This window comes from Podarcis bocagei, assembly GCF_964188305.1.
Source record: "Podarcis bocagei genome assembly, chromosome: 4".
In the NCBI taxonomy this organism is placed as follows: Eukaryota; Metazoa; Chordata; class Lepidosauria; order Squamata; family Lacertidae; genus Podarcis; species Podarcis bocagei.
In genome coordinates, this window is record NC_138128.1 from 99,145,111 (window position 1) to 99,166,124 (window position 21,014).

Genomic DNA, 21,014 nt, shown 5'->3' on the forward strand with positions numbered 1-21,014 from the left:
TTTTTAAAGCAGAAGTTGAATAAAACCAGAAACTGATAAATAATTAGTCTGAAATTCGCTTGTCCACTTTTTTTTAGTCTCACTTATTTCTGTTATTATGGTAGCAGAAATGAATACTTCAGAGAAAACTAAAGTGCTAATTATAGCTAAAGAGGTCATTTATAAGAGGTTAAATTGGTTTAATTAGAATTTATTTGAAGGTTACATAGGAGTACAAAGAGATGTTAAGGGGTTAACCCATAAGAGATTATATTGTAGTCAGTGTTCTGTTAAAGTTTGAATTAATTTTTCCCATGGGTTTTTCACATTCTAATTTTCAACTAAATGAGACATCTGTTTCAGAAAAGGAAAATTTGCTATGGTTGTCATAGCAACTATCATTCTGTAGGAAAATTATTCCAATGGTTACTTTACAGCAGAGAGGCAGACATTCGGTACATAAAGCAGCATCCAAGAGCTAGCAGAAATTCAGTCCTTTTGTATTTGACCTGTAAAAGTTGTTCATACATTTTAACATAAGGTTAATTAGGCTGTAAACAATTTTTTTGCCATTCAGTTCTTCTCCCTGGAGCCTTGTGTGTAGCAAAACCTTTTCTGTCACAGCATTAACAACATTCAGTTTATATGGGATACAGAATACTGAAAGAAATTTGTTCTCTTTTGGAAAGGAAATCTGTCAGAATACAGTGCTTTGTCATGAATACTTTTGTTTCTTTAGTGAAATGCATGGCCATTTAGATACATTAAGTAGATTAACGTTCCAGAAATATGTGAGGGAATGTTTTCCAGACATCTGCTTAAATTTTACTTCTTTTATTTAATCAAGTGAAAGTAAAATAAAAGTATAAAGTAAAATAAAAAGTTGTATGAGCCATATTTAAAAAAAAAAATCACAGAGAAGATCCTAGAAAGGTACTCAGAACCTTAGTTCCAGATATTTAATCAAATGCTCTAAATTAAGTGTGAAGATCTTTTTAAAATCAAGTTTCATTAAGAGTTTCCACATAAATACAATAACAGCCAAATTGGTCTAAAGAAGATAAACAGGAAACAAGCAAGAATAAGCAAAAGAGGGAAATAAAGAAGAAGAAAGAGAAGAGAAATAAGAGAAAACAAACACAAAGCCCTCCCTCACGATGATATCTTAACCCCCAGGGGGTCAGCAAGGTTTATCTTGCCTGGGCCAGATCGGTCCCGCGGAGATCCCTGTGTGGGCCAGATCGCGTGTGCACCTGCAATTTTCGGCGTCTGCGCGTGCACACCTGTGATTTCCGGCATCTGCGTAGATGTGATTTTCGGTGCCGCAGAAGCGAGTCCCCATGCTATGCCGGTTTAGCGCAGCATGCAAGCAGGCAGCTCTGTTTGGGGGCGGCTCAGGGGCTGGTCAAACGACCTCCGTGGGCTGCTTCCAGCTCATGGGCCTTAGGTTGCTGACTCCTGTCTTAACCCTTATTCCACACATACTGTAGAAGAGTGAACCCTCCCAGCTCTCACTGAGGAGCTTCCCCCAGCCTCCCACCCTGGGAGATGCTCTCTCCCTGCGCCTCACACAGGGCCCTTCATCTTCCATTCATCACCTTCCTGTGTGTATCTTCATTAATCCAAGGTAGGAAACGTCAAAAAACAAAGCATAAGTATGGATAGAATTAACAGAGAGATTAGAAGAATTAAAGATAATAGAAAAGGCGGGGGAGGAAAAGAGGGTCCTCCGATTCTCTGTCTGTCAATTATGTGTATGACCATTATTCAAAGTATGCACTCCAGGATGACATCTGGCTTGTATTAATGTCCATTTTTTTCTCAATCTGCTAGGTGTTGTTTTCTCAATCTTCATGCCCAGGCATCTTCATGCTCGCCTTTTTCCATACAAAAAGTACATAAGTACTTCAATTATTGTTGTTGTTAAGTGCCCAAAATAATCCCTCTCCAATCCAATGTGATGAATTTCTCCCCAAGGGTTCTAACAAATCTTAATAGTGTAATAGTCCGTACTTATTTGCTTGTTGTGTCTTCATTAAACCATACTCAGTTCTATATATTCCAGTCCCATCATGCTTCATCCTGCTTTGAGGGAATAGGGGGAAATTCTTTTTCTTCCACGTCTTCCGTTCTTTTTCCAAATCAATTGCCAAGAGCTTAGAAGCTTTGTCTTCTCTGGTCACCTCAGTTTGTGCGCTAGGCCCTTTCTCTGTGCCATCTCCAGTTGTCTCCTAATGTCTCTGATCGCTAATCCATTAATCTCTTCTGGCATCACAACAACATCCTTTGTCTGTTTAATGCCTCCAGGCTTTCCATGGAGATCTAAATTAGGGGTGAGGAGCTTGTGGATCTTCAGATGTCACTGGACTCCAACTTCCATCAGCCCCAGCTAGCAGTCCTAAACATGGGAGTAAGCCCCATTCATGTCAGCAGGACTTGGGGCTTATCCACACTTACATTTCCTGCATGCTTTCCAGGCATGGGCTGCACTTTAAAGCTGAATCGGAGCAAACAGCAATCTGTGAAAAACCAAATTGCTGTTTGTTGCACTTCAGCATTAAGTAGCAGGTTTACACGGGGAAAGCTCTGGGGCAAAAAGAAAGTGTGCTTGGACATGGTGTTTTAAAGCATGGACCTTGTGAGTAGACACTTTATAGGATTGCAGTTTCAATCATCTTTAAATGGAGGGGGGTGTCATAGGATTATTCACAGAATCACAGATTTGTAGAGTTGGAGGGGAAACCCAAGGGTCATCTAGTCCAACCCTCTGCAATTCAGGAATCTCAACTAAAGCACCCATGACAGATGGCCACCCAACCTCTGTTTTAAAAGCACCAAGGAAGGAGAGTCCACCTACTCCCGAGGGAGACTGTCCCACTGTCAGACAGCTCTTACTGTCAGAAAGTTCTTCCTGATGTTTGGTTGCAATCTCTTTTCTTGTAACAATCTCCCTTTTTGTCACAGTGCACAAAGAACAATAGTTTCCTTCTTTGCACTTTACATTTTAAAGATTTTTTATAATGATTCACGAAAAGGTACCTCAATGCTATACTCCTAGAATGGTTTTGAATGTGTGTCTGTTAGGCCTATGAAGTGTGTGGAGAGGTATCTTTCCAAAGGCAAGAAAGAACCCGAGTCTCGTGCACCAGATCTTTTCTAGGGTTTCATCTTTCTAGCCAGATTTTGGTCTGGTTTGAGATTATCATAAGAGAGACAGAATAATGGCAAACCTTAGCCTTAGCGCTACCTTTGCATAAAAGAACAGCTTCAGCTTGCATAACTTGGCGGATCTTAATATATACTACAGTTCCAAGGGAAGAGAAGGATGGACATTTCTTGTCCCATAATAAGCTGATCATTTCTATTCATAAAGGAAAACACATTTTCTAAGAAGAAAAATGTGGGTTATGAATATTAGGACTAATGGAGGAAATGATAGCAGTGGGATTTTGCATGTATTGCTTAGGACCGATGAAACCCTCAGTTTCAGTGGTGTGAAAAAATAGAGGTTATATTTATTCCCTTGTTATACTTTACTGTAACTACAGATTTCTCCAATATTTGACCTTTTCTATATGATAATATTCCTTATTCCATATGTTTATCCAGTATCAGCTTTAAAAATGCACCCAAAACTCCAATGATATCTATAGATATCTAGTTGTAATTGGGGGCACCTAGTCAAATATAGCATCTGATGATCCTGCAAGCAAATCCATATCACCATTTGCATCAGAAGAAGCACCCAGGAAATTCAGTGGGGCTTGGATGAGCACTGTCCACTGGAAATCCACTGGGAATCTGTTTGTACATTGCAAAGACATTCATTGACACAGTTCCCATAACTAATGGCAGGGAAACAATAGAACAGCAGGATTATATTTTCATTAAAAGCTCATATTTTCAGATTTGTTGAAATATGTAATGTAAGTGAAGCTTTGTTTAGACAATTTTGAGGGAATCCAATTTCAGGCTAAGGAATGGTCATAATTCCAGCCATACTTTGGTCACTGACTAATGTAGCCTGGCAAAACAATCCACAAATGTTACTTACTTGCAAAAATAAAAATGACCATTCTGCTCCTGGCTGCAAGTGGAGGGGTGGAGAACTGTGCCCATCCTGTAGCAGCCTATAGTGTTTCTATTCTGGGCATAGAGCAGGAATGGAATAGAACATCTTTTGATGGACAGACCCTGGGTCCACCTCAGTGGCATGCGGTCAGTGAACTAGTGGGACTAGGCTAGTCCCCTAAATGTGGTTGAAACTAGCATGATCTGCCCCCATGACGTATTCTCAATTTCTCTCTCTTTTTTTTTAATAAAACTTTTATTCAGATTTCACACAAAAAATTAACAAACACAGCAACACAAACACAAAACTAAACAAAAACATGTATAATTTCAAATCCTTATTTTCATATAACTTATTTCCCAGACTCCCCCATACCTCCCCTTACTGCATTCTAATTTCAGACTTTCTTTCAGCAAATTCTTACTCTCAATCTTCTCAAATTTATAACCTCCTTTCTTCTTTTTAGTCTTAATCTTTACAGCTGTAAACCCCTTAATTTATAAAACCAGCGCCATTCTAGCACTCATAAATTTTACAGTGTTTCTTAAGATAATTCTTAAATTTTTTCCAATCTTCTTCCACCGCCTCTTTCCCCTGGTCTCGGATTCTGCCGGTCATTTCTGCCAGTCCCATATAGTCTATCACCTTCATCTGCCATTCTTCCAAGGTGGGTAGCTCTTCCGTCTTCCAATACTTTGCGATGAGTATTCTTGCTGCTGTTGTGGCATACATGAAAAATGTTCTATCTTTCTTTGACACCAATTGGCCAACAATGCCCAAGAGAAAGGCCTCTGGTTTCTTAGGGAAAGTACATTTAAGTACCTTTTTCATTTCATTATAAATCATTTCCCAGAAAGCCTTAATCTTCGGGCACGTCCACCAAAGGTGAAAAAAAGTACCTTAGTTTCTTTACATTTCCAACATTTGTTATCAGGCAAATGGTAAATCTTTGCAAGCTTGACTGGGGTCATGTACCACCTATATATCATTTTCATAACATTTTCTTTCAAGGCATTACATGCCGTAAATTTCATACCGGTGGTCCACAACTGTTCCCAGTCAGCAAACATAATGTTATGACCAATATCTTGAGCCCACTTAATCATAGCTGATTTTACTGTTTCATCCTGCGTATTCCATTTCAACAGCAAGTTATACATTTTTGACAGATTCTTAGTTTTGGGTTCCAACAACTCTGTTTCAAGTTTTGACTTTTCCACCTGGAAGCCAATTTTCCTGTCCAATTTATAAACCTCCATTATCTGATAATAATGAAGCCAATCTCTCACTTTATCTTTCAACTTTTCAAAACTCTGCAATTTCAGTTTGTCTCCTTCTTGTTCCAGAATTTCCCAATATTTCGGCCATTTGGCCTCCATATTACGCTTTTTCAAAGCTTTCACTTCCATTGGTGATAGCCACCTTGGGGTTTTGTTTTCAAGTAAATCTTTATATCTTATCCAAACATTAAACAATGCTTTCCTTACAATATGAGTTTTAAATGCTTTATGTGCTTTGACCTTATCATACCATAAATATGCATGCCATCCAAATACATTGTTAAAACCTTCTAAATCCAAAATGTCTGTGTTTTCGAGAAGTAGCCACTCTTTCAACCAGCAGAAAGCTGCTCATTCATAGTAAAGTTTTAAGTCCGGCAGGGCAAATCCACCTCTTTCCTTCGCATCAGTTAATATCTTAAATTTAATTCTAGGCTTCTTGCCCTGCCAGACAAATCTAGAAATATCTTTCTGCCACTTCTTGAAACAGTCCATCTTGTCCACTATTTGCAATGTTTGAAATAAAAACAACATTCTAGGCAATACATTCATTTTGATCACAGCAATACGGCCTAGCAATGAAAGCTTCAGATTTGACCAAATTTCTAAATTTTTTTTAACTTCTGTCCAACATTTCTCATAATTATCTTTAAATAAGTTCACATTTATAGCTGTCATGTTTATCCCCAAGTATTTCACTTTTTTAACCACACTTAAACCTGTTTCATTCTGGAACTTCTCCCTTTCAATATCTGTTAAGTTTCTCTCCAAGACCTTGGTTTTCGATTTATTCAATTTAAATCCTGCAGCTTGACCAAACTCCTGAATTAATTCCAATACCCTTTTAGTACTAGAGCCTGGCTCTTGTAGTGTAAGTACCAAGCCATCTGCAAATGCTCTCAACGTATTCTCAATTTCTCCAATGGAAGGGCTTGAGATTGAGCGACCTTGGACTGCTTCTCACCCCACCCTTGCCATTCTCCAATAGGTCAAAAAACCCCTTGAGAAGCCCCCAGACATTCAAGCTATAGAGCCCGCCTTCTAATAGCTTTTAATAGGCCAGGTGTTGAGGCTGCCTGTTTCCTTTTGTACCCACTGGCCTGTTTGACCTGCCAGTCACCTGGGGCATGTAAACGAGTGTGCCTTCTGAGGGAGGTCAAGAGGCAATGGGCCATAGTCCTGTCTCAAGTTAAAGTGAGTGGACACCACTTGTCCACTTCCTGGTGACCTGGCAACCAGTGGGATAGACCTGGAATCAGATAGCGATTAGACTCTCAGTAGGAGAGGGACTAACTGTCTCTGTGTAGGCGGTTGGGGTTTTGAACTATCTGAGTGGGGTCAGGGAGGGAAACCCAGTTTTGGTTCCCTAAGGATTTGGAATCCTAGAATGGGTTGAGTGGATGTTGTACGGATAGCTAAGCAGTGCCATTTAAAAGTTTCTCTAAAAGGGTTCGTGTCTTTAAGTATTAATTACAGTGTAATTAAATAAACATATAGTTTTGTTCCAGACATTCCTCCTCATGCTTTGACGCTCTGCGTGGACACTGGGCAGCCCTCACTGAAGTGCAACACCTTGCTGCTGTGAAATCTGAAATTGTCAGTTGTAGACCTCTGCTGTGTAATACAGGATTTTTATTATTATCTATTAACACATCCAGAATATCAGTCACATTACCCAGCACCCATCTTAAGTGAGGGTGTCTGTCACACATCTCTCCTCTGCCAGCCAGTTCAATCGTTTGCATTCAGTCCCTTGTTGCTTTAAATATAAGGTTGGACTACTGTAATGTTAGAGCTTTGAAGTCCTGTATGCCATTTTAAATAGTGAAACTAAATTTTTGCAAATTTCTTCAATGAGAGGTCTTTAAAATATGGTTTTGGATGTGAGGCATTCAAATTTGCTATTATGTTTGTGATTAGACATTTAGCTTGGTAAGTCCATGTTGGATGAAGAAAGACATAAAGTGCTTTTGGAAAACCAAAGGATTTTAATTTTACCTTCTGAAAATGTCAGGTAATGCTAAATAATAAAAATAAATATTAATATTAATATAACTCCATGTACGTGAAATCATTTTTAATGATTTCCATGCAATTTAACAAAGCAAAACTAAATTAGATTAATTTAACCAAAATATCTTTTGAATTTCCAAGTCTTGTTTCAAATTTTTAGCACCCATCATTTTTTGTAATTTGAAAGTTGAAAAAATCAGCACATACCTTTCATCATGCCTTAGTCTACCTGGAAACAGTGGTGGACTTTAAAATTTCAATGGTGCCCTGTGCAAGGCCAAAATTTGGTGCCACCTGTCACCTTCTTTTCTACTTAATTCAGTATGTTATAGTTGCAAATCCCTGCAGCACCCTGTAGTGTCGGTTCCCAGTGCAGCAGAACCAGTAGCTCTGGCCAAAATCCACCTCTGATGGAAACCTGTTTGGGGGGTTTCCCATGGAAGAGGAGTAAGGAACTCACATCAATTCAGGAATCTCATACCATTCTGCTCACACAAGTAGACTTCTACAGTCTGTGTAGTGCAAGGCAACTGCTGACGTACTGTGAGAACCAGCCATCATTGTGTCTATCTGAAATGTTTTGTGTGCAACCAAAAAGAAAAGCAGCCACTATCTAATATATTCCTTTTTTAAGAAGTTCTGGGCTGTATGATTGTGTATTGTTGCTGCCACTATAGAAGGAGAAAATTAAGGGGAAAGGTGATAATTGAAAATCTGGAATTGAGAGGATGACAGGATAGTATACACCTATTCATGCGTAAGGAGAAACAACCTCTGTCCAAGTTCTCTATAGAGCTGACAACTTTTGAATTGTCTTCCACAAAGACATAGTTTCATTGAAAAGAATGTAATGTACTACACTCATGAATGTAAAGGTAGTATATTGCATTTTATGTTGCTCTATTCACACATCCCCAGTATGGATTGACTGGGTGGATCCTTGGAGTGCCAATGCCTCAGTGCAGGAGGGAGTCATAGCCTTCAAAGCAGTGGTGGGGTGGCCCCTTCTTAAGAAGTCCTCCCTGGACCCTTAGTTGTACTGCCCTGTTGCATATATTCCTTTCCTGGGTAAGGTGATTGAAGGGTTGGTATCTAGTCAGCTTCAGACATACCTGGATGAAAATGATTGTATAAAACAGTTTCAGTCTGACTTCAGTCTTGAATTCTCTACTAAAACACACTTGGTTGCTCTTGATTAATAACCTTTATTGGGAGAGAGAGATGGGTGGCGTGGGAGGGGGGAAGCGCTGTTCGGTTGTTTCTCCTAGACATCTCAGCAGCTTTTGATACCATTTGCTTTGGAGCAGCGCAGGTTTGGAGTTGGACCACTGGTCCTCGCTGCAGGTCCACTCCTAGAAAGTGGCATTGGGGAACTTTTGCTTGACCCCATGGCATTTGTGCTGTGGAATCCCACGAGGATCCACCGTGCTAGTCAACATCTATGAAAGCTGCTGGAAAGAATCATTCAGGGATTTGGCACCGGATGTCACTAATATGTGGATGACACCCAGCTCTTTCTCTCCATTCCATTTGAATTGGGAGAGCCTGTGCAAAGTGCTGGACTAGTTTCTGGAGACAAGCATTGGCTAGATGAGGGCCATTAAGCTGAGACTGAATCCTGATAATACAGGTAACTCATAATGTCTGGGAATTGGAGATATTTCGCCTGATGAAGCAGATATGTAGCTTAGGGGTGCTCATTGACCCGCTGCTGTCACTGAAGGCCCCTTTGGTGAGGAATGCCTGTGCCCAACTCCACCAGCCATGGTCATTCCTGGACAAGGATAGCCTGACTTCAGTGCTCCACACTCCAGCAATGTCACACTGGAGTATTGCAGTGTGCCCTTTATGGGGCTAGTCATTGAGGTGGTCTGGCTGTTACGCTATGTAGTGAAAGGGATCATCTAATAATGATTCTTAAACCACTACACTGACTGCTAGGGCCAATTCAGGGTGTTAGTACTGGTATATAAAGCCCTAAATATCATGGGGCCCATATATTTTAGGGAGTGCCACTCCAGTATCTGCCAACCCATCCTCTGAGATGTGCATGAGAGGCCCTGCAAATTTTGATCCATTGACAGCCGGCTAAGCCGTAATACAAGATACAGAGTCTTACCTGTGGCAGCACCTCATTTGTGGAATTCCCTCCTGATGCAGCTGTGATTTTGAGCCTCAAACCTAGTTTTCCATTTGCTTGTGAGTTCATTTCATTGTTACGGATTGATGCTGGTATGCAGCTGTGTGTGTTTGTAATTGGCTGTATTTTGCATGATTTATTGAAATTTTTGCAGGAGGGATGGTGGTCTAGAAGTGAAAATGGAAATAAGTAAATATTGGTGAGCATATTTCCTATCTTAACATACTAATTTATGAGCTTTTCTATAGCTGGTTACTGGTGTGGGGCAGGGGTTGTACATGCACCGTAGGCCACAAAGTCAACGGCTGTTCACAATAGCATCATAAAGAGACCATGGAGTGTTAAGGAGATACACATGGGATCAGTTCCAGGTGTACTTGTATGGAGAGAAAATGATGGAAAATGATGCATAGGAAATGAGAGCCAATATATGCATATTGACTTCTGTCCCTCATGTTGGCAATAAAAGAGGAAGCCTGTTAGATTATCTTTCTGTAAAATAGGATCATGCACTAATATTAACCCTATATGTATTGCATATGCCTGTCTCTTCCCCATCTGCAGTAGAATTTAGTTAGAACTTTTGAGGACTGGAAACAGGAGTAGGGAGGGATGGTTTTCACATCTGTCTTCAGTAAAACCTTGTAGTTCTGATAGTCATGGAATATCGAACTTTGACATTAAGGACTTCCAAGTGAAAAAGCAATACTACAAAGACTATAAAGGGGGTGACATGATCAGAGAGAGAATATGTGTTCTCAAAAGAGGGGAGAAGCATTCTGGAGCATTTCTGCCATTTCTTTTCTACCAGTAACTTGGAACTTATTCTCTCAAATAAAATTTATTCTATATTCAGGCTAGTTTGCATTTATAATAGGTCCTGGAATGCAGTATTCTACAAGCATTCCAAAATACACAACACACACACACACCAAAGGAAATATGAAAAAAGCTTCAGAAAGATTGCAGACAACACGTTAATTTCTGAAAGCACTAGCAATTCATCAGTAGTGGAAGAAGATAAATTGCAGCTTCAGGGGCACTTCCTTTTGTCTTTGCCATGCAGTATACAAAGAATAGTTCAGAGCATTTCTTGAAAGAATTCTCTGTCTTTTGTTGATGTAGCAAGGAAGTAGTGTAAAGCCTTCTCCAAAGTAACATCTGTAAAAGAAGTGTAGTTGATGTGCCTATATTGCTAAGCACTAACATTGCAATTATCATAAAACTTATTAAATTATAACAGTCTGTTGTTTGTTGTTCCTTCTGTAAGGGATACAGCAAAAGCCCCAGTCAGCAGTCCATCAGAAAGATGAAAACCCACAAACATATTCAAGAGTACCCACACTCCATTACTTGTAGTATTGCCAGGAAGCAATTGTTTGCCACTGTAGTGATAAATTTTAATTACTGAGATTGCAATCCCTTTAACTTCCTTACATAATGAACACAGTTTAAAATAGTAACTTCAGAGTCAAATATTTGAATATGAAGGATTGGAATAGTAATAATTAGCATATCAAATGCCTACTAGTAATTGAGTAATTGGAAAGATTAGTTATTAATTTCAAATTTTGGAAACCAGAGGTTTAGTTTTTTGTTTTGTTTTTATCAGATTCTTCTTAGAACTGCCACCCTCCCTTCAATAGGAACTTCAGTGCTGCTGACATTGCTGTTAATATACATCTCGATTTAGGCAATTGCCTTTCGGACCATTAAAAATGGTTGGACATGCCATCTACAGGTGAAACTGCTATCTTAATTAAATACCATATCAACTGATGTATTTGTTTTAATAAGATAATTTAGCAGGCTAAGCAGGCATGGCCAATTAATTTATTAAAAACATTTAAGCTGTGGACAGAGTTCTGTATAATTTAATACACATTATTGTTTCCAGTACAGCTTTAATAATTGGCAAGGATCTTACTCTTCTATATTGCTAAATAAATTTTACAAAATAGCAGTAAAATAGGTTTTGATTTAGCACACATTTAATCTGACCCTGTGCAGGGACCAAATTATCCCGTGTTGTTGTTTGACTCATTAACAGGCTGATATTACAGCAAGCTGCACACCCCTAATCTCCAGGTTAATGTTCATAAGGTTGGATCGCAACTATTTAGCTGTGTATTACTTGAGGAGTTGCTGTAGGAGGGTCGGGTGTATGTTTCTTGAATAACTATAGAAAAGGCAAGTCGGGAAAGGTCAGTTTGTCACGTAATAGTGCTATGCTGTAGGATATGAAAACTTGAGTCCCTCCCAATGCCTTGTTATATTCCAGGGCTGTATTGCCTCAAGGATAATCCATCAAGGTCTGCAAACTGGCAGTGGGTGGAGCCAGAAACAAAAAAACTAATCCAGCATAGGCAGCGCTACTTCATTTTTCACCATGGCTACCTCACATTAGAATTCCCAGTTTATTCTTCAGTAAACTACATTGGGTTTGACGAGTTATTCTGAAGCAGGAATGGGAGGAGAAAGTTTATTCAGTTTGCATGTAAAGGTGAATCTATTCACTTTCTGAAATGATACACAACTAAAACACAGCCATCCCTTAAAATTTCTGCGTCTCTTAATTTTGCAGTGGCATGCTCCAGCCAAATACAAAGTGCATATATGCTAAATTAAAGAGTGCATAAAATGCACATATCAATGAAAATAGCATACAAAAATGTGTTAGGTAACATTGCTTTGCAATAATGTGTGAAACAGGCAAAATTGCATATATCCCTGTATATTAGGATAAATTTGCACTAAAGTGCAAAACAGTATAATATTTTAATACACTGAAATTGTAAATGTTCGTATGGATTACTCTGTGTTTAAATTTGGTTGGTAATTGAATTATTCTCATGAGTTTGGCTAAAGTTGGTCACATGGGAGGTATCTAGTGAAGGAGATTATGTAAAGCAAGATTACTGTATTTTAGAATTTAGCCGTGAACACTGCTAAATTGAATAGAGTGTTGGAGCGCATCTTCTCTGCTTGAGAGAAACAGAGCAAAGCTGCAGAAGAAGGTAAAAGTGGAAATCTCTCATAGGATCTGCGAGGCATGTCCTAATTGAGAAACAGGAGGTCGAGTGCTGAGCTCTGGAAAGAGAAGAAAATACAGTTGTTTGGAAGTTAGAAGAAGAGACCGTAAGGCCATGCTTAGAGAATCATGTGCATTTAAATATTATGTTCTAATTCATCTACAACTATAAGTTTCTGTAAGTAAAGTTTTTGAATGTTAAAGTCTGGACATTGGTTTAATTTCCAAAGAAGGGTGTCAGTCATATACCGGTATATGATTTGAGCTTCTTAGCTGCGTTTTCATTACTCTTACTTCAACCCAGTATTCACAAACTGATATGGAAATGTGTAGAACTGAATTTAAGATTAGACAAATGAGAAACTGAGAGAACAGAAATTGACCTGTCCACATATATAAAGTACACAAACCAAAATAGGTGCTGTTAGTAATTCTTTCCTTAATTGTGTGCTACACACACACTACACCACAATGCAAACCTTTCCATTTGTTCTACACGGCTTGGAGGAATATTCCCCAAGCCGTGCAACCCAGAATATGTACCTGTATCCATTATGAACAAAGTTGAACGGAATGTTTCGTGGTTGGTCTTAACTGACTAATCCAACGTGTATATAGCACTGAAGAAAATCTCTCCCTTTTTTGGCAGGCAACCTTGGTTTTATGGCTGGGGCTTTAATCTTCCGCGAGGCCAAGCACTTTTAGAGAAATGGAACCTAATTCCAGATGGAATAGATATTCTTATAACACATGGACCACCTCTTGGTAAGAAAACACTGAAAAATGTTTCGGGTCATTATTTATCTGTGTTGTGTCATTGCAAGTAATAGTTTGTAGATTCTGCTGCCACTTAGAATGTGTGGGTTTAAAGGGGTGTGATTCTGCAATGCTTTAGAGTGAAACAGTATTCCACTCATGCTTGCAGTCCTCATTTCTGTTTTTTATACAGTGGTACCTTGATTTGCATACGTCTTGGTTTGCATACGTTTTGGATTACAAACACGTCAAACCCGGAAGTGCGTGTCCCAGTTTGCAACCTTTTTTTGGATTACAACCCTTTTTTAGGGGGGGGATTACGAACAAATTTTTTTTTGGAGGCCCCATTGGCAAAAGCGCACCTTGGGTTACAACCTGTTTTGGTTTACAAATGGACCTGCGGAACGGATTATGGTTGTAAACCAAGGTACCACTGTACAGTGGTGCCCCGCAAGACAAATGCCTCACAAGACGGAAAACTCGCTAGACGAAAGAGTTTTCCGTTTTGGAGGTGCTTCGCAAAACGAATCTCCTATGGGCTTGCTTCGCAAGACGACAATGTCTTGCGAGTTCCTGCTGGTTTTTTTCCCTCCCCCCCTTTTTCTAAGCCGCTAAGCTGCTTATCAGCTGATCCGATCAGCAGATAAGCCGCTAATAGTGCTAATAGCGCTAATCCTCTAATCTGTCAATGGGCTTGCTTCGCAAGACGAAAAAACCGCTAGACGAAGAGAATCACAGAATGGATTCTTTTCGTCTTGCGAGGCACCACTGTATTAGAATTTTATGTTGTGAAGCACCCTGAGCTCTATGGGTATAGGCTGGTATACAAATTTAATTAAATAAAATAATAAATAAATAATTACAGGACGCTTTAGTGATTTAATGATTGAAATAACCAAGATTATAACAATGAAATAGGAAAACTATAGTGACACATTGCTTATGCAGTGTGAAGTTCTAGTGTACTGCTACAAGATTTTGTTTCTTTGCGGTGTCTGCAATATGTGCTATACTGCAAAGATGCATGCAGAGCTCAGTGGAAGCAAACGGGCATGCCAAAAGCACACACATAAAATATATGCTAACCTTGCATCCCCAATGTGTATGTTCATTGGAACATTTGAATTCCTATGCCTGGAAGTCTTCACATGTTTGATGAACATGCTTTGAATCATAGAATTGTAGAATTGGGAGGTTTCCAAAGGTCATGTGCAGCAAAATCAGCTCATGTTCCTCAGAGAATGGGATGCAATTTTTTTTTCACAACAAGATGTTCATTCACTGAATGCCAGCTTTTTGTAATGAGCTGTGGAGTCTCTGGTTTATCTTGAAAAACTGAATCACCTCCCATACTTCAGCTTGCCTGCATATTTAAAAGCTAGTGTAATATAGTGGTTCATGTAACATGAGCTATGATCTAGACTTTCCCAGTTCCAAGTGCATCTCAGCCATAAACTCACTGTATGATCTTAGACATGACACTGTCACTCAGCCCTCCATTTGCAATGTGATGACAATAATACCAGCCTATCTTCCAAGATTCCAAGAATTAGTGAATGAATGCATGTGAGCAAGGTAATATATGAACTTCCAGAGTTAAGCACTTTAGAATCCCATCAGATGTCAGTAACCACACAACTTTTAGAAGACCTTTGAAGGCAGCCCTGTATAGGGAAGTTTTTAATGTTTGGTGTTTTATTATGTATTTATATTTGTTGGAATCTGCCCAGAGTCGCTGGGGCAACCCAGTTAGATGATTGGGATATAATAATCATAATCATAATATTATGGAACTGTAGAGTTGGAAGGGACCCAAAAGGGTCATCAAGACCAACCCTCCGCAATGCAGGAATCTTTAGCCCAACATGGGGCTCGAACCCACAACCCTGAGATTAAAAATCTCGTGCTCCACCAACTGAGCTCCTACTTACATCAATAGGAGATATTCGCCTACATGCTTAAACTCACTAATTTTGAACAATGGAGTATAAAGCTAGATAATGCTCTAACTCCTAAGTGTTAGGAAAGACCTCTGGAAATGGGTTATTATTCCATTCTGAATCTTTGTTGAGACTTCTTAAATTTCCTGATAGATACAGGTTGCTTATAATTTATCCTAGCTGCAAAATATTATTGATGGCAACAGTTGCTCCATTAATATCTCTTTTTCTTGTTGACGTACTTTAATGAGCTGACAGTTATGGTGCCATATGCTTTGTAAAAAGAGGAAAATTTGCTGTCTTACTATCCCCCCCCCCCCGCAAAAAAATAAATAATATTACAACACTGTTGAAAGTTTTGGGGACTTTCAGCAGGGCACCCTAGAAAGTGCATTGGAGATGGTTATTGCTCTGTGACATTAGATTTATTATAGACTCCAATAAGATGTAGCGGCTGTCTGTTTCATAATTCCAGTGACAGCTTATTTCTTCTCTATAGGGCCCATGGGATGACATTGCAACAGGCTGTCTGACTTGAATCCTGCTCCTTACATTAAATTACAGACAGCTTTGAGCCTAAGCCAAAGAGGTTAACTGCAAAGTTCTTTTATAACTAAAAACTTTCCAGAAATAATGTTAGAAGTACCTGTGAAGATACAAGCTTAGTTGTAGTTAACAAAGCCCCAGAGATTAAAGCTAAATGGCCCACCCAAAATCCTTGTAGTCTTTGTTATTCATTGTGAAAGTTGGAGAATGAGATGAGAGCTTGAGAAGTATGAAGGGAATGGGCAAGAGTGTATGGCTGTAGCGAACCTGAGTGGTGTAAGGAAGTATTCAGGTTTGAAAACTCATTGAGTGCTGAAGGTCTCACTGAATGTGACAGCAAATAGTGATATCGTGTCCTCATCATGAATAGATATGGGGAAAAGTTCAGGAGTTATGTTGCCAAATGAAGTTAGGGAAGCAGTAATAGACGTCTGGAATAAACCTAGAAAATTGACATCAGAAATACCCTTTTAACGCCCCCAGTAACTGGGGGGGGGGGCAGTTACTCATTCCAACAAGCTAGGTAGCTTTTTAGGTGGAAGGAATGGAGGCAAAAAGTCTTCGTGAGGATTTTTGACTTGTTTAAAACTTTATCATAACTCCCCCCCCCCCAGAATACCCATGATCTTTTGATGAAATTGGTTGCTTAAAGTTGCATCAGGGGTTCTAAAGGCATGTTCATTGATGAGAAGGAATGAGGGATTTGCAGATCCTAATCAAGAAATTTCACTTATTGAAATCATAGAGTTGGAAGGGACCACGTAGGACATGTAGTCTAACCCCCTTTCATGTTCTACCAACTGAGCTATCCCAGAATCATGAATTTTGTAGCTTTAGTGATTTGCCCAGTTTTGGAATTATCTTGTAGGCATGTTTCACTTGTGAGTTTAAAGATGGTTTGGTACTGCTTAAGAATGCTCAGATCAACATTTAAAAGTTTTTAAATAATGGCTTTCTAAGTGTTTTCCTCTCAATCCATGTTTGTGTTTTTTAAATGAGGAAAAACAAAAGCTGCCAGAATATTCAGGAAGTGCAAATGCCAGTGAAATAACTAAGTTCCCATCTAGTTTGGGGGGAGGTATGGATCAGATCAGTTCATATCAGAATCCTCAAATACCAGACTCCTCAACCACAGTGCTCACTTGCCCACAGAAATGCACTTTGCCTTTTCTCTGCCACCACTTCCTACAAGTATATCCATTTATAACTAGTTTTATGTGCCTGGGGTTATGCTGCTAATAAGGTGGTTAGGCAGGAATATTTTGATCTTGTTGGGACCCAGTGGATTTTTACTTTGAGTAAAAGTGCATTGTTTAAATGGAGTTGTTTAAAGTGCATAGCAGGCCATCCTGAACCTTTGGTTCACGTTAGAATACAATATGAATAAATCTCTACATCCATTCCTGGCCTAATTCAAAATTCTTTCTTTTCTCTAGGGGGGACTTTTTACTCCTTTTGTCTTTTGTTTTTAAACAAGCTTTCATTTCTCCTTTATGTCTTTATCAAACAGTCTGTTTGATTGTTGGTGACAAAGATTTATACTTTCCTGCCAGTTACAGATCCCTGTTTTCAAGTAACCAGGCATAGGGGAGGAAGGGGGGATCTAAAGCAATCTCTAATTGTTAGCTAGGTGTAATCAATTATTCTTAGTTTGTGTAGTCAGGTGTACATAATAAGCTGCAAACATATGGGAAAGCTTCAGAAGGCTGATATTGCATGCAAACAGAAACATGTTCAACATAAATAATGCTTAATTTAATGGAGAAGTTAATTTCATGGATTTTAGTTTGCAAAGTTTTTGAAGTGGAAATACTTTTTGTCTTTACAGACAGGCTTATTTATAATTAACTATTTCCAGACACTGGACCAGCAGCGGTTTGAGTTTCAGTCTCTGTTTGCTGCTCAGGACATTCTATATGGGAGATACTTTCCCCATTATGTACTTTCCCTTCCTTGTCCTTGGCGGAAGGGTGATGCTGGTGATGTTCTGCCTCGACCGTCGGAGGCAGTGTGGCTCTGAATACCAGTTACTGGAAATCACACGTGGGTAGGATCCTGCATCCTAGCTCCTCACAGACATCTGGTTGGCCACTGTGAGAGCAGAATACTGGAATAGATCGGCCTGCAAGACTGACTCAGCACAGCTCTTCTTATGCTCCTAGAATGGCCATTTTGTACCTTGTGCGAGAGGATTTCATGAGAAAAGCGAAACGAAAAAGAACGGTTTCTTCCACTTGCACAAGACCCTGTGCACCCTCCTGCAACAAGTGGAACAACGAAGAATCTAATATGTATTGCAGTACTTTGCGCAAACTTTGCCTTTGATTTGAGGGTTTCTTTAGATCAGGGATGTCCAACAGGTCGATCGCGATCTACTGGTAGATCCCCGCGAGGTTTTGGTAGATCGCGGTTGATCTCCGGTTCCCTTTCCTTTCCCTTTCCTAAAACTGACTCCTGCCAAGCCCCCTCACCCCACCCTCCACTGTTGTATGATCTCTGGAAGGGAAGATGGAGCTTTCTCTGTGCTGCTGTTTTGATCCATAGCGATACTCTTCTGAGTGACTTTACCCCTTTGTCTCTATCCTTTAACTATCCCCAAAACAGAACTCCCTCCTAAAAAAAGGTTAACCCCTAAAAAACCGGGGCTTTCCTCCTCCCGAAAAAAAGCTCAACAATTTTGAGCCGAACCCCTTCTGAAAGTAGATCACAGTCTCTTGAGAGTTGTTGTTACAGATAGGTAGCCGTGTTGGTCTGCCATAGTCAAAATAAAAAAATTCCTTCCAGTAGCACCTTAAAGACCAACTAAGTTAGTTCTTGGTATGAGCTTTCGTGTGCATGCACACTTCTTCAGATACACAGATACACAGTGTATCTGAAGAAGTGTGCATGCACACGAAAGCTCATACCAAGAACTAACTTAGTTGGTCTTTAAGGTGCTACTGGAAGGAATTTTTTTATCTTGAGAGTTGGCCACCCCTGTTTTAGATTATATGCCATTATTATTATTATTATATTTATTTTGCATGCTGAGCACCATATAGATAACTTTTAAAAGCTTTGCTAGTCCCAGCAGAACACAAAACTGAACAGAAGCATTTGGCATGCTGTAGGTAATGTGCACAGAATTCTGGTTAGAAACCTTCCATATGGCTGAAACTGGCAGAAAAAGCACAAGAGCATTACGGAGAGGCTGCTGGGTCTCAGGCTAAAGACTCACCTGGTCCAGCATCTGGTTCTCACAGTGGCCCACCAGATGCCTAGGGGAAGTCACAAGCAGAGTCTGAGCACAACAGCCCTCTCCCCTCCTGCGGTTTCCAGCAACTGGTAAATGTTACACTTATGATGTCGCATGTTTTCATTTCCTTACCGTAAGGCTCCGTCACTGTAGCTCTTCAATCTCTAGCCATTGTTTTAACATAGTAAGCATCACAAAGAGGCAATAGGAACGAGAATGGAAATGAGAGGTCATTTTCTGACCTCAGCTGGCAACTGCTAACATCTCTCACCCTACTGAACCACAGCACTAACAACGAGTCTTTAAAAATGGCGTGCTATACTGCGGATTAAGCACTTCTATTCCTAAGATTAAAAAAGAGTAACTACAATATTCCCCACCTTGAGATAATTTTATTCTTGTCAGGGTTGTTAGAAATTCCAGTATACTATGCATGAGATTAGGTACTCTTTTCTTCTCGCATGGGGGCCACAATACATTAAGTCATCAAATGTCCATTTCCATTCATTTTAAGTGTTTGCCTGTACTCAATGAGAACTTGATATTAGGCACCGTGGTTTGAACATAATGGCTGGTATTCAATTTATTTCACTAGGACTCAAAGCAGAAGAATAGCTGGATGCAGGAAAACAGCAGATATGTCTTAAGCTTATTAAACTATACATTTAGTTTAATATTAAACTGTACATTTGTTAACAAATATTTATTAGCATTTATTTAAAACCATATCTACCACACACACACACACACACACACACACCTTTGTTGTTAGCAGTAAGATTAGTCTTAATCCCTTTTGTTTGCATAGTTTGATTATTCCGTTTTATTCAAATGCACTTTCAAAGATAATTCTTCATAGAGACACAGTCACAAGAACTAGGGAGAGAGGTTCAGTGCTGTGCATTTTTAAAATTCAGGTTATAAAATTCCTCAGATAATATCTGTTTTCTTTGTTCTTCTTTTGTACTGTATCTTTTATTCTAAAGGTTTCTTAGATTGGGTTCCTAAGAAGATGCAAAGAGTGGGCTGTGTTGAGCTGCTGAATACAGTCCAGAGGCGAGTACAGCCCCGTCTTCATGTTTTTGGACACATCCATGAAGGTCAGAAAGCCTCTTTTTGTGTATAGATTGAATTCCAGGTCAGACTTTCATTAGATTCCAGACCCCACCAAATACAAATTGAAGAGGTCCAACTTGTTACCATTGTTGAAGGCCTAGGTTGTAACATACTGTGTTAATACTGATGTCACCTGAATTATGTCCACTTTAGTTCCCTAAAATTTCTAAAATAAAAGCCATAGTACATGGATCCGGAGGAGCAACTGTCTGCTAGTTACTAAACAATGTCAGTAGTTTCCTTTTCCAGAATTGATCTGACATATTTATCTATCTTTTTCTAAAACAACAGTGCCTTTATTTCTGTTACGAACATCACATTATAAGTAATCAGTTACACTGATTCTGAAGTCAATTTATTTAACAGCACAACCCTTTTGAAACTCAAGGAAATTTAAAAACCAATATGAAATATAGCATGGCGCTAGAATATAGAATAATAGAATTGTAGAGTTGGAGGTCCAAGCCCTAGCAATACAGGAATCTCAACTAGATCATACAAATAAACATTTCACAACTCCCCCCAGGCACATGCATGTCCGCTCTGGAGCCGACTGCGTGTCCAGCGCTGGCTCTGCCCTGCTTATAAAACCCCAGAGTGGACTGGAGTGAAGCCTTCTCACTCATGGTTCGCTCACCTGGCCCTGGCCCCAGCAGCACTGCAGATTGGCCAGTTTTAATAGGGGTTGGGCGGGAACCCCAACGGTCCGTGGCGCTGGGAATGCAGGCCAGGTGCGGCAGACTAGCTTGTCTCCAGGGAGATCATGGGTGCTGCGCGCCGGTCTGCAAATGGCGCCCACCGCCAGATGGGTGAGCAGTTATTTCCACACATGGATACTTGAGATAGACTCTCTTGCAATGTGCATAATTAGTCTTTTGTGCCAGCAAAACCAGTCAAATCAATGCT

At 39.7% G+C, this 21,014-nt stretch overlaps 1 protein-coding gene across 5 annotated transcripts in view; it reads left to right on the forward strand.

Moving 5' to 3' along the window:
* The window catches only part of MPPED1 (metallophosphoesterase domain containing 1), a 91,838-nt gene that overhangs the window by 66,219 nt on the left and 4,605 nt on the right, over positions 1-21,014 (forward strand). For all 5 annotated transcript variants that reach the window (XM_081191876.1, XM_081191877.1, XM_081191878.1 and 2 more), the window contains exons 6-7: positions 13,165-13,280; positions 19,979-20,092. In XM_081191876.1, the coding sequence (XP_081048002.1) occupies positions 13,165-13,280; positions 19,979-20,092 (230 nt within the window). The remainder of the gene's footprint in view (positions 1-13,164; positions 13,281-19,978; positions 20,093-21,014) is intronic.